We start from the raw sequence: 12,258 nt of genomic DNA on the forward strand, positions 1-12,258 counted from the left end.
CCCAAATAACTGATGTTTGAAAACATTATCGCCTTTAGGGGTGAGTTCATTTTAGACAGTACGGTATCTGTTCGTTCATTCACACTTACTGAGTACCTTCCAGGTGCCCCGGGGCTGTGCTAGGAAGAGAGAAATAAAAGAATCTCTTGGCATTCACATTTTAACCAAGGAAGCATCTTTTTCACAACATCGGAGCTACCTCTCCATATACATAGAACTGTTAACAAGAGGCTGCTCCTGGCCTGTTATCTGAGATCACTATCTCTGGATAAGGTGACACATATAACCCCACCTCAAATCAGAGGCAGGCTGTACTCTATCTTCTAATTCTTCGCACATTGACCTTACACTGGGTCGCACACCTGGCAGACATCAATAAATGACTTGCTTTAAAAGGGTTAGATGGCTACACAGAAGCCAGTTTTAGAGGCCTGTGGTTGCAGGGCTTTGATGAGTTTCATGTTATTTGCTGCCCTCTTGTGGCCTCACGGATTCCTTCCCTCAACTCACCAGGGCCCTGCAAGTTTAGGAAGACAGTGCCTGGTACAGGAAGTTTCTGTTGGTGGGCCGGGAGCGGTGGCTCACGCCAGTAATCCCAGCACTTTGGGAGGCCGAGGCTGGCGGATCACGAGGTCAAGAGATTGAGACCATCCTGGTCAACATGGTGAAACCGTGTCTCTACTAAAAACAATACTTATCAGCTGGGCCACCGTGCCTGTTATCCCAGCTACTGGAGTTCCGGCTACTCGGGAGGCTGAGGCAGGAGAGTCGCTTGAACCGGGAGGTAGGTGGAGGTCGCAGTGAACCGGGATGGCACCACTGCACTTCAGTCTGGGTGACAGAGCGAGAGTCCGTCTCAAAAAAATAAATAAATAAAATTTTCCCTTGGTGGAGAGAGGGAGGGACAGAAACTGATAAGAGCTTCATTTAAGGTAAACGCAGCAGTGAAATGGTTTCCAAAGAAAAAGATGTGTTTGCTCAACAATAGCTCAGTTGTAGCAGAAAACACATGATCATTCAGAACATGTTTGAGGGCATAGACTTGAGGTCTATAAAACTTATGGTTTAATTGTTCCAGCTGGCCTTGGGTGTGATCTAATGCAAACACTAACACCGTTAGGTCACAGGTCACAAAAAGGCTGAGCTTGGCAGAAGATGTAAGTGCCTGTCTTTCTTACCTTACCCCAACCACAGCAGACCACTTCTGAGCTTCTGACTCTATAGACCCAGAATTCCAGCCCATTCCACAGGACGTGGAACTTTATATTATGTTCATTCCTCTTTCACCTGAGTCACAATGATCTTTCCAGCCAACCTGCAGGCCCAAGGGGGCAGAGCTCATGCCTTATACATTTTCTTTAAACCTAGTAGTATAACATTGTGTTCAAGAATGGCATGTGAATTTATTCATCCAGAAGAAGAAATCAAAATTCCCCATCAAAACCTATAGCACGATTCTACTCACTTCACTTTCCTCTTACCTTCTATAACTTCTAACCTGCTCATGCATTTGAAAACTGCAGTTAGGGTTTTCATTATAAGCATACTTCCCTGGGAAAAAAAATCTGTGCAACTGAACCTTAATATAAGGTTCTGTTTCATACAATGAATTTATGTTTATGAGAGTGGTTAAGGTTGAGAATATGAAAACAAGGTTTCCAGGCTCTCATCTATACTCCCAATTTCCAAATCAAAACAACCACAAAGAAAAAAGCATCTGCTCTCTTAGCATGGATTTTCTCTGTACAAAGAGAAAGGATAATTTCTAGATAAAGAGAAGCTATAGAATTGTTTTTTTTTTTCTGTAGAAGGCAGGAGATGCAACCAAATTTCAATGGCAGTATATATGATTGGGAAACAACATACAGGCATTTAAATATTCGGGATCCTCCATTGCTCTTATTCCTTTCCCTTCTCCAGCTTTGAAGGTGATAAAACTATTAGGGACTGTGCCGCTTCTGAGTTGAACTAGATGAGATTGTCTTTGCCTGTGTGTGTGTGTACATAAGAATGTCCAACCCTATTATTAGGAATTCCCTTTTTACATCCCCACAGGAGTATTTAATGAGACACAGGCATTGAAATGAATTCAAAATGCTGAACCAAGTGCCTGGCTCCCTCTGCTCGCAGGCCGCTTTCCTCTTTCTGTTTGAAAGCAGATGCCTCATCTCTCAGATCGTGGTGTCAGAACTTTAGACATTTTAAAACTGTAGCAAGGGCATAATTTATATTGCCTTTGCCCCAAAAGCTTGGGATCAAAGGGCTGCTTTCAAGACAAAATGAATTTTAAATTCAGAAATGACTGAATGAGTTCTGTTCTTCGCTGATTTTGTATTTTAGACAAAACTATTTTAAAGGAGCAGAGTTTTGGAAGTGCTGTAAGGTCGTTATGAAAGAATGGAAGCCCAGATGCTTGATTTAAATTCCAAAGGGAATAATTGCTTATTGAATTGAAGTACTCACCTGGCATCTGCACAAATGGAGATTGAGAGGAGCTGACGCTGCCCTGGAAGGTAAACAGAATTCACATGTTTTCTTTAGTTGTAAGTTTGACTTTAATAAAAATTAGGACTACCCCTTATAAACTTGGTTTTATGATATTCAGAAATATTATCTGGGGAGTTGGGTTGACCCTTAGGTCAACTGAGAATAAGAATTCAAGTACCGTAGAACAAAGTTTTACAAGGGACAAAGAGAAACCACACTTTTACATTTTGATAAACATGCCAGAAAGCACTGACTGGATAAAATGGAATAATTTATCTTCCATTTTCTACTGTTCCAGTTAACATTCCCTCATTAAATATATATTAAGTGACTATATATATGCATATGCAGTAGCCTCCCCTTACCCACGAGGGATATATTCCAAGACTCCTCAGTGGGTTCCTAAAACTGAGGATAGTACCACACCTGATTGCCATCAGTCGGAACACGTTTCTGTTCATGTCCTCCACCCACAAACTCAATGCCTTTTCCATCTTAGCTAAGAATTTATCATGCACTGTGGCCACAGTTTTGCAGTTCGAGGTGCAACAGCAAAACTATCATGAATTTCTTTTTCGTTCTTCACAATTTCATAGACAGAAGATTTGTTCTTACCTTACCGATGTCTGACCTCAGCATACATTTGTTTTTCTTTCCTTATTAAGTTGAGAACGTTTACCTTTTCATTTAAAGGGAGCACATTCTGGCTTCTTGGCATATCTAAATTGCCAGCATCGCTACTCTTGTGCTTTAGGGCCATCGTGCAATACAATAAGGGTGACTTGAACACAAGCACTGCCATACGGTGACAGGTGATCCAATCATTGAGTTGGCTACTGAGACACTAATGGGCAGGTGGTGTAGACAGTGTGGATTGGCTGGACAAAGGTAGGATTCAAGTCCTGGGCAGCATGGAGTGGGACTGAATGAAATTTCATCACACCACTGAGAAAGGCATGCCATTTAAGATTTAGGAATTGTTTATTTCTAGAGGTCTGCATTTAGTGTGTTCAGACTGCAGTTAACCATGAGTAGCTGAAACCTCAGAAAGGGAAACCATGGCTAAGGGGCGCCTACTGTATGTGTGTATGTGCATACACACATGCACTTAGTGTTGGGCTTCAGCACGGAAGGGCCACCTTTTACTGTCTGAATCCATGTGGAGAAGGAAGCTCCACTAAGTGTAAGCACCTTGACTGGGATGCGCCCTCAGTTCCTAGAACAGGGTGTAGGTCATAATAGACTTAAGAAAAATATGTGGAATGAAGACACAATCTTCAAAGAACCCACAGGCTAGAGAGTAGGGGAGGTTGGGGAACGTGGTGGGTCGAATTATGTGCCCTCTCCAAAAGATATGTATATATACTTTTTTGAGATGGAATCTCACTCTGTCACCCATGGCATGGTCTCAGCTCACTGCAACCTCCACCTCCCGGATTCAGGTGTTTCTCCTGCCTCAGTCTCCTGAGTATCTGGCATTGCAGGCATGAGCCACCACACCTGGCTAATTTTTGCATTTTTAGTAGAGATGGGTTTCACCATGTTGGCCGGGCTGGTCTTGAACTCCTGACCTCAGGTGATCTACCTGTTTCGGCCTCCCAAAGTGCTGGAATTTCAGGCATGATCCACCCAAAGATATATTGATATATTAATCCTTGATATCTGTGAATGTGACGGTATTTGCTAATAGGGCTATTAAAGATGTAACTACTTAAATTAAGAGGTCATGCTAAATTAGGGTGTGTCCTAAATCTCATGTGACTGATGTCCTTAAAGGAAGAGGAGAGGGACACACAAAGACACAGATGCAGATGGGACAAGGTCATGTGAAGACAAAGGCAGCAGTTTGAGTAATACAACCTCAAGCCAAGGAACATCGAGGATCACCAGCCACAATTGCCAGGTAGGAAGAGGCAAGGAAGGATTCTCCCCAGAGGCTCCAGAGAGAGCATGATCCTGCTGACACCTTGATTTTGGACTTCTAGCCTCTAGAGCTATGAGATGATACATTTCTGTTGCTGTAAGTCATCCCATTTGTGGTAACTTGTTATTGCAGCCCTAAGAAACCAATACAGGGGTGACTGATGACAAAACAGAATATTTGGTGTAGTATGAAAAGTGGCAGGGCCAGGGAAAGATGGGGTGATGGGGGCACCTAAACTGGTGTTAGGAATGGGGTGGGATACACATCTTGCAGGACACAGTGCCTAAGCGGACCTCTGAAGGAAGAGTATCTAGGTGTGTAGAGTCTTAAAATATTCAAATAATGGCTCCAGGATGCCCTGGAGCAAAGTAAGGGAAGAGGGTGTAGCTTCTATGGAAGTTAAGAATCCTCAACACCCAGTTCGTTGAATCTGAGTTCTTTTGCAGAGACTCTAATGATTCTATAGACTTTCAAGAGTTGGAAGAAATTTTATAGAGTCTCATTTAATGATTGAATTCTCTCCATATTACTAACACCAAGTGCATCTAATATCCAGGCACAGAGAACTTAGCACCTTCTGAGGAAACCCATTTCTTCTTTAGGAACCTTTACCAATTACAAAGTTGGCTGGAAAGAATTGTTTTCCTAGTTCTAATCCCTTTGGTCCTTATAGAATAAGTAGAACACTTTTTGCATACACAGCCCTTCAAATATTTGAAGACAAGCCTATGAAAAATACCATACTGGGTGGCTTAAACAACAATTAATTATTTCTCACAGTTCACGAGACTGGAAGTCTGAGATCATGGTGTAGTTTTCAGTGAGGGCCCTCTTTCTGCTTTGCAGAAAGCTGGCTTCTCACTGTGTGTTCACATGGCAGGGAGAGAAAGAGAAAGAGAGAAAGAGAGAAAGAGAAAAGAAAGAGAAAGAGAAAGAGAAGAGAAAGAAAGAGAAAGAGAAAGGGAAAGAGAAAGGGAAAGAGAAGAGAAGAGAAGAGAAGAGAAGAGAAGAGAAGAGAAGAGGAAGAGGAAGAGGAAGAGAAAGAGAAAGAGAAAGAGAGAGAGAGATAATCTCTCTGATGTCTCTTCTTATAAGGACACTAATCCCATTAGAGAGATTCACCTGCAAGATCTAATTACCTAATTACCTCCCAAAGGCCCCTCCTCCAAATGCCATCACATTGGGGATTAGCACCTCAACATTTGAATTTTAGGGGAATGCAAACATGCAATTGCAATCTGTAGTATCAACCTCGAATTCAAACTTCTCCAGGCAAAATATCCTCCAACAACTCAGAAGCAGCATGCTAATTAAGAGTAAAGCCTCTGGAACCAGAATGACTACGTTTGAATCCCAGCTCTACCTCTTATTAGCTGTGGGATCTTGGGCACCTGAAGATTAAATGAGATGATTACATCGAGCACTTAGAATAGTGTCTGCCACAGGGTAAACAGCATACATGCCTTAGTTATTATTACTATTATGCATTTTTTGGTTCCTTCAAATCTGTGGTATGTTTCTCCAAACCTTTTGATTTCTGGGTTTTCCTGATTAATACTTTTAAGTGGCAGAAGGGAACTCTTTTAAGTGGCAGAAGGGAACACTTTTAAGTGGCAGAAGGGAACACTTTTAAGTGGCAGAAGGGAACTCTTGGGCATGTAATGGTCAGAAGTGGGTCCCCTAATATTTCTCTGAGAAGGAAAGGGGCAGTGATTAAACCATACATGCATTTGTATTTGGGCACATATTCCCATGTTGCAGGCGCCCATGTTATCCAGTGTTACCCTCCCGTTTTCAGCTCTGTGGTGTGGCTGGGTCTTTCCTTGAAGACCTGTGCCAACACATATGCCTTCTGGCTTCAGCCTCAGCCTCCTTCCAGGTTAAGTAGGATGTGGCAAGGGGGTGGTAGCTGTCTTGGGTACTGCCCACAGAGATGTCCCATTGTTCTCCTACCTTCTCTTCCTGCCTGCTTCCCTTAAACTGCTCTGGCCAAGGCTGGGGCCAGTATCAAGGCCCCTGTGAGACACAGCTGCACACCCGCCCAATCTAATGAGCATCGGCATCAGCACCCTATTTGCCCTCAGTATGTTAGCCATTTATCTATCAGCTGGAATGGCTCTGCCTCACGCCTCTGCCCCAGGAAGGGAGAGAGCCCAGTCTATGTCATTGTGGCTGACAAAACCCCTTCACCTTTTGACATCTCTGCTCTAAAAGTTTTTCTGTCTTTCTCCTCCACTGCCCACAATCTCCAGCATCTTCTATGATGCCTTCTCCGATCTCCTCCCCGGCCCAATTTTTATACCAGTAGACTCTACAAATATTTCACAATTAAAGGTCTAGTTGATTTTATTTATTACTTGATGAAGCTTTTTGTACTCTTGTCTCCCGTATGATTTTGTTCTCTACCTGCTGTGGAAATTGTACACTCTATCTTCATTCTTTATGATTACCCTTACAATTTTACCATACATATTTAACAAACCTGCAAACAATATCTTAACCCTGCAATTGAGAGATAAGAACTGTCCCTCTTCTAATTTACGTGTGTGCTATTCTCTTTTCTTTTAGCTTGTTTCTTGTTATTAAGCTGCCACAAATTAGACATCAATATCATCATTTAATTCAGTAATTCTGTATTAGATTTACTAATTTGAATTAAGGTTCAAATGTCTACCGTTTGCTTTGCTTATTTCTTTCCCAGACTTTCTTTCTAGGTTCATTTCCTTCTTCTGAAGTAATTTTTTTGAAAAATCCCTTAAGTGTCAGTGGTGTTGAAAGTAAACTGTTTCAATTTCTATTTATCTGAAAATATTATTTCTTTTGACCTTGTACTTGAAAGATAATACCGCTGGATTTATGATTTTAACTTTATAGGTTTTTCCTTTTTTTTTTCTTAGCACTTTGAAGATCTCATTCCACTGTCTTTTGGCTTCCACAATTGCGTGTCTGCTATTGGTCATATATATATACACACACACACTATATATATATACACACACGCACTCACACACACACACACACTATATACATATATACACACACATTTATATACACACACAACATGTGTGTATATATGTATATAATGTGTGTGTGTGTGTGATGGAATCTCTCACTGTCACCTGGGCTGGAGTGCAGTGGTGCGATCTTGGCTCACAGCAACCTCCGCCTTCCGGGTTCAAGCGATTCTCCTGCCTCAGCCCCCTGAGTACTACAGACATGTGCCACCATATCCAGCTAATTTTTGTAATTTTTTTTTTTTTTTGAGTAGAGATGGGGTTTCACCATGTTGGCCAGGATGGTCTCAATCTCTTGACCTTGTGATCCAGCCGCCTTGGCCTCCCAAAGTGCTGGGATTGCAGGCGTGAGCCACCATGCCTGGCCAGTGTCTGCTATTGGTCTTTTAGTTATTCTTTGTGACAATCTTTTCTTTATTTCTGACTGTTCCCAATATACTCCCTTGGTCTTCGAGGTTCTTTAAGTTCACCTCATTTTATCTAGAGGTAGATTTCTTTTTATTTATCTTGCTTGATATAGAATGGGCTTTATGTATCTAGGGATTCATATCTTTCATAAATTCTGAAAAAAGGTCAACCATCATCTCTTCAAATATTGTCTTGTCTTTATTATGACTGTTCTCTCCTCCTGGGACTCTGTTTAGATATACGTTAGAACTTTTACTATTATCCTCAAAATCCCTTAACCTCTATTTATTTTTTCTGTGTCTGTGATTCTTTGTTCTATATTTTGGTAGAGATTGGCATAGATTTCTTCAGATGTGTTTTCAGTTCACTAATTCTTTATTCAACTATAGTTAATTTGTTGTTTAACTCACACATTGAGTTTTTATATCCATGATTTTATATTTTTTCATTTCTATAAATTCCATTTGATTTTTAGAATCTATTTGGTAATTTTTGATAGCCTCTTGTTGAGTGCTCATTATGTATTAAGTATTATGTATTTTGTATTCGGTAATTCTAACACATGAAAGTTCTGGGAATTTAAATTTATTGTCTATTGTTTGTGTGGACTCATTCACAGTGGTTTATTTTCTTATGCATGGGTGATCTTTGATTGAAACTCACATCTTATTGACCTAATCTGTGGAGATCTGGGGTCCTGAATTGAGGCTGCTTTCCTCTAGAAGATTTATGTTTATATCTATGGGGAACCGGCTGCCTTCCAGGTTCCCCACATTAATCCTGGAGTCCAAGGTTCAGCCTCCCAATCTTGGCAACAGATCAAGGACCAGTCTTCACAGTTAAAGCCAATTGGACACCTGTCCTCACGAAACCTGTCTTTTTGGCAGGATCACCTTCTCATCATTCAGTGCTTTACTTTCTGCTCAAACCCTTTTTCAATCTCCTATGCCAACTCCTGCCCCTACCCCCATTGGAGATTTCTCTTACTTTCTGCTAGCTCAACAACTCACTAAAATTTGTATTATGCAAGATACAGTTTTGTTGTGGGAGAGCTCTTCTCACCCCCATACCAGAATTGAATCTGTAAATATTGAGCCCAGATGTAGATACCGTCCTGGTTTTAAGACAGCACAAAAGCTTTCATTTTTCCATGACTTCCAACATTTTCCAGCAGAGATCTAAATTATAACAGAAGTAATTCATAAGCACTTACTTATAGTAATTTCATAAACACACTGTGAGCCATTGGTATGGTCAACTGTGCTATCTGTATCATCTCATTTAATTCTCATGACCACCCCAGAAGATCAGTAATATTATTCTCATTTTGCCAATGAGGGAAGCTAAGCATAGAGAGAATAACCTGATTTCCCTTCTAGGAGAGGATTGGTTGTGGCGATGGTAGTAGTGGGTGGAATTAGACAAGAGCCTTTCTGATATCAGAGCCTGTTTCTTAACCACCACACCAGTCTGCTTGGGAAGCATTTTAGTAATTCAACAGTTAAAAATAGAAAAGCATCCTAGTTTGAAAAAATTTAGTATAATGGAGACTTACAGACATCCAGAGAGATCATATAATTATATAAAAGCTCACAAGGAGGATTGGGTGGGATACTTTCCTGTCTGTCTATCTGTCTCTCTCTCTTTTTTTCACACACACACACACGCACACACACACACATACACATCCTTAATCCTTTGAGTGACATTCTACTTTTGAAGGGGTCAGCTTTATTGAGATATAATTTACATATAATAAAATTCACAAAATTTAAGGGTACAATTTGATGAATTTTGGCAAAATTTGATGAACACTTGTGACCTACCACCGCAATCATGATGTAAAACATTCTCATCAGACTGGTCAGTTTATAGCTATAATTAGTGCTGCCCGCTCCGTGGTGACCTGGGAAATATTTTGATGGATAAACACAAAAGTCAATGATAATGGACCTCTTCAGTTGGTATCACAGACCCTAGAAGACTCCTAAAGGGCCTGCATGGGGTTGGGAAGAAGGTCACTGGGAAGATATCAGAGCTGCCACTTGCTTCTCCATCCCATTTCCAGATTTCACCAGTCAGGAGAGAAAAGCCTAAAACAGGGTCTTTCAGCATGTGCAGTCATTGTCATTTCCTATGTGATGGGAAATATTCCATTTTTTTTTCTTGGTTCAATATATTGTATTCACACAGTTGTCTCTTATCCTGCAAATCCTCCAGAAGTAACATTGAAATTAATATTGAAGAGCCCATAACTTTTGACCAAGCGAGATGGTATATAATTTTGATTTTGCATACTGCAAACAACAGGATCCTGCAATGCCAGCTAGCCAAATTTAGAGGTTTATATTTGAATGAAATTTGCCAGCCTGCAACTTCCTGCAGCTAACACGGCAGCCTCACAGCTGCCCCCAAAGCCCCTCCATGAAAATGAGTTAATTTGAACTAATAGGTCACCAAGGTAATAAAGTGATAAGATTAGGAGTTTCCCTTGAGTACATTTATAGTCATTTTATGATCCTATAATATTTTTAGGTGTCAACCTAGTTGAAGGACATATTGAAATGTACTAAGGAGGTGATGTCTGACTAGCATGCCATGTTCATACTGCCGTATACTTTTTTTTTTTTTTTTTTTTTTGAGACGGAGTCTGGCTCTATCGTCCAGGCTGGAGTACAGTGGCCGGATCTCAGCTCACTGCAAGCTCCGCCTCCCGGGTTTACGCCATTCTCCTGCCTCAGCCTCCCGAGTAGCTGGGACTACACGTATACTTTTATTTCTTAATTCAAATTGAGATAAAATTTAGTTTAGAAAATGAGTCTTCAAACTTAAAGATATTGCTACTCATGCTTAAGTAATAATAATCATAGCCACTTGTGAATAGGTGATATCTCTCTTTGAGACATTCACAGTATTTTATACATTTACATTTTCATTGTCGTCATTTCTATGGTTGTGAGACAGGTGGAGCTGATGATACTATATTCAACATTCTGACACCACATTTTAATGTCTACATTTAGATCCATCACAGGTCATATGGTTTTCCTCCAACTTTGGAATTAAAGGAAGGTTAATGCCGGATGTTAACACAGTTAGTCTTTAAATGGGCACTGATGTTATGTTGGAACATCTTGCCAGGAAAAAAATATGGATATAGAGATTTACATGTCTTAGTTAACAGGAAAAGTGTATGGTAGAACCAGGGGCATTTCGGTTGGTGTGAAATATTGTGTGTTGGCTAAACTATCTCAAACGTATTCTTATAAATCTTATTACGTTGGCAAAGTTTGAAACAGGTTTTGATTTATAGGCCACTTACCTGAGTTATATATTGTAAATAAGAAAAATAATCTATAATTGTAAAGAAGAAAAATAATCTATAATCAATATCAACTACAGATGTAAGCCTCTACTATGTGTCAGAAAAGGGGCAAGTCAATGTGTGGAGGATTTGAACTAGGTGCTGAAGGATGAGAGGATGCAGAGAGGAGAAGGGAAGCTCTCAGGAAGGAGGAATTTTGTGAACCAAGCACAAGGTGGGAAAGCACAGCTCTTCTTCAGGAAATAATAAGCAAGCTGGCTTGTCTAGAGCAGAAGTTTCATTTCATTCATTCTATTAAAATTTATTCTGTGCCTACTCTGCACCAGGATTGTGGTAGTTTCCAGAAATACAAAGAGGAGTAAGACACAGATTCTATTCTTGACTGCACACAGTTTCATAGCAAAAACAGGTGCATAAATATATATGTAATTAGTGCAATAATAGAAATAAGGGTTGTGGTTGAGAAGACTAGCATTTCCTGGTGCCTACTTCCCGCCGGACTCCGTGTCAGGCACTTTACATATGTTAGTTTGTCTGTGTGATAATTTTTAGTGACAACTAATGTCTGGGTTCTTTATGTATTCTGCAGAGTGTGAGATGATTTACATGCATTATTTCATTAGATCATCACCATTAACCAATGAGATAGATTGTTGTAAGTTATAATCCCTAGCTTATTGATTAGAAAATTAATAGATACTTCTGAAGGACTTGTCCAAGCTCACAAGACTGCTAAGTGACATAGCCTGAATTCTAAATGTGATTTAGTGCAGGTATGGGGTTGGGGGCAGGGATGAAGGTTGGGAGGTGATGGGGTGATTTACTGTCTTGGGGGAATGTGATTTAGTACATCAAAACATAGGTGATATCTGAGCCTGGGTTTGAAGGCTAGATAAAAGGAAATTAGTTTAAGGGGTATTGTTGCTGGAGAGAGAAACAAAGGCTCAAATGTGAGGAGCTGCATGTCACATACCTGGAAATGCGGGCAGGAAGTGTGACGACAAGAAAGCTGAAGAGAAGCTGGAGGAAGATGCAGGAACCAGGTTATAAAGTTCTTCTTCTTCTTCTTTTTTTTTTTAGACGGAGTTTCACTCTTGTTG

The 12,258-nt window shown here is 40.5% G+C and overlaps 1 protein-coding gene and 1 long non-coding RNA gene across 6 annotated transcripts in view; one reads left to right on the forward strand and one right to left on the reverse strand.

Moving 5' to 3' along the window:
• C12H11orf53 (chromosome 12 C11orf53 homolog) overlaps positions 1–12,258 on the reverse strand; it is a 29,962-nt gene that overhangs the window by 2,504 nt on the left and 15,200 nt on the right. Inside the window, exon 2 of the mRNA XM_003910672.5 lies at positions 2,464–2,506. Coding sequence (XP_003910721.1) covers positions 2,464–2,470 — 7 coding nt within the window. The 5' untranslated portion in view covers positions 2,471–2,506. The remainder of the gene's footprint in view (positions 1–2,463; positions 2,507–12,258) is intronic.
• The window catches only part of LOC103877884, a 305,800-nt gene continuing 294,284 nt past the window's right edge, over positions 743–12,258 (forward strand). For all 5 annotated transcript variants that reach the window (XR_004177359.1, XR_004177357.1, XR_004177356.1 and 2 more), the window contains exons 1-2: positions 743–784; positions 2,341–2,513. This is a non-coding gene — a long non-coding RNA (uncharacterized LOC103877884). The remainder of the gene's footprint in view (positions 785–2,340; positions 2,514–12,258) is intronic.

This window comes from Papio anubis, chromosome 12 (assembly GCF_008728515.1).
Source record: "Papio anubis isolate 15944 chromosome 12, Panubis1.0, whole genome shotgun sequence".
In the NCBI taxonomy this organism is placed as follows: domain Eukaryota; kingdom Metazoa; phylum Chordata; class Mammalia; order Primates; family Cercopithecidae; genus Papio; species Papio anubis.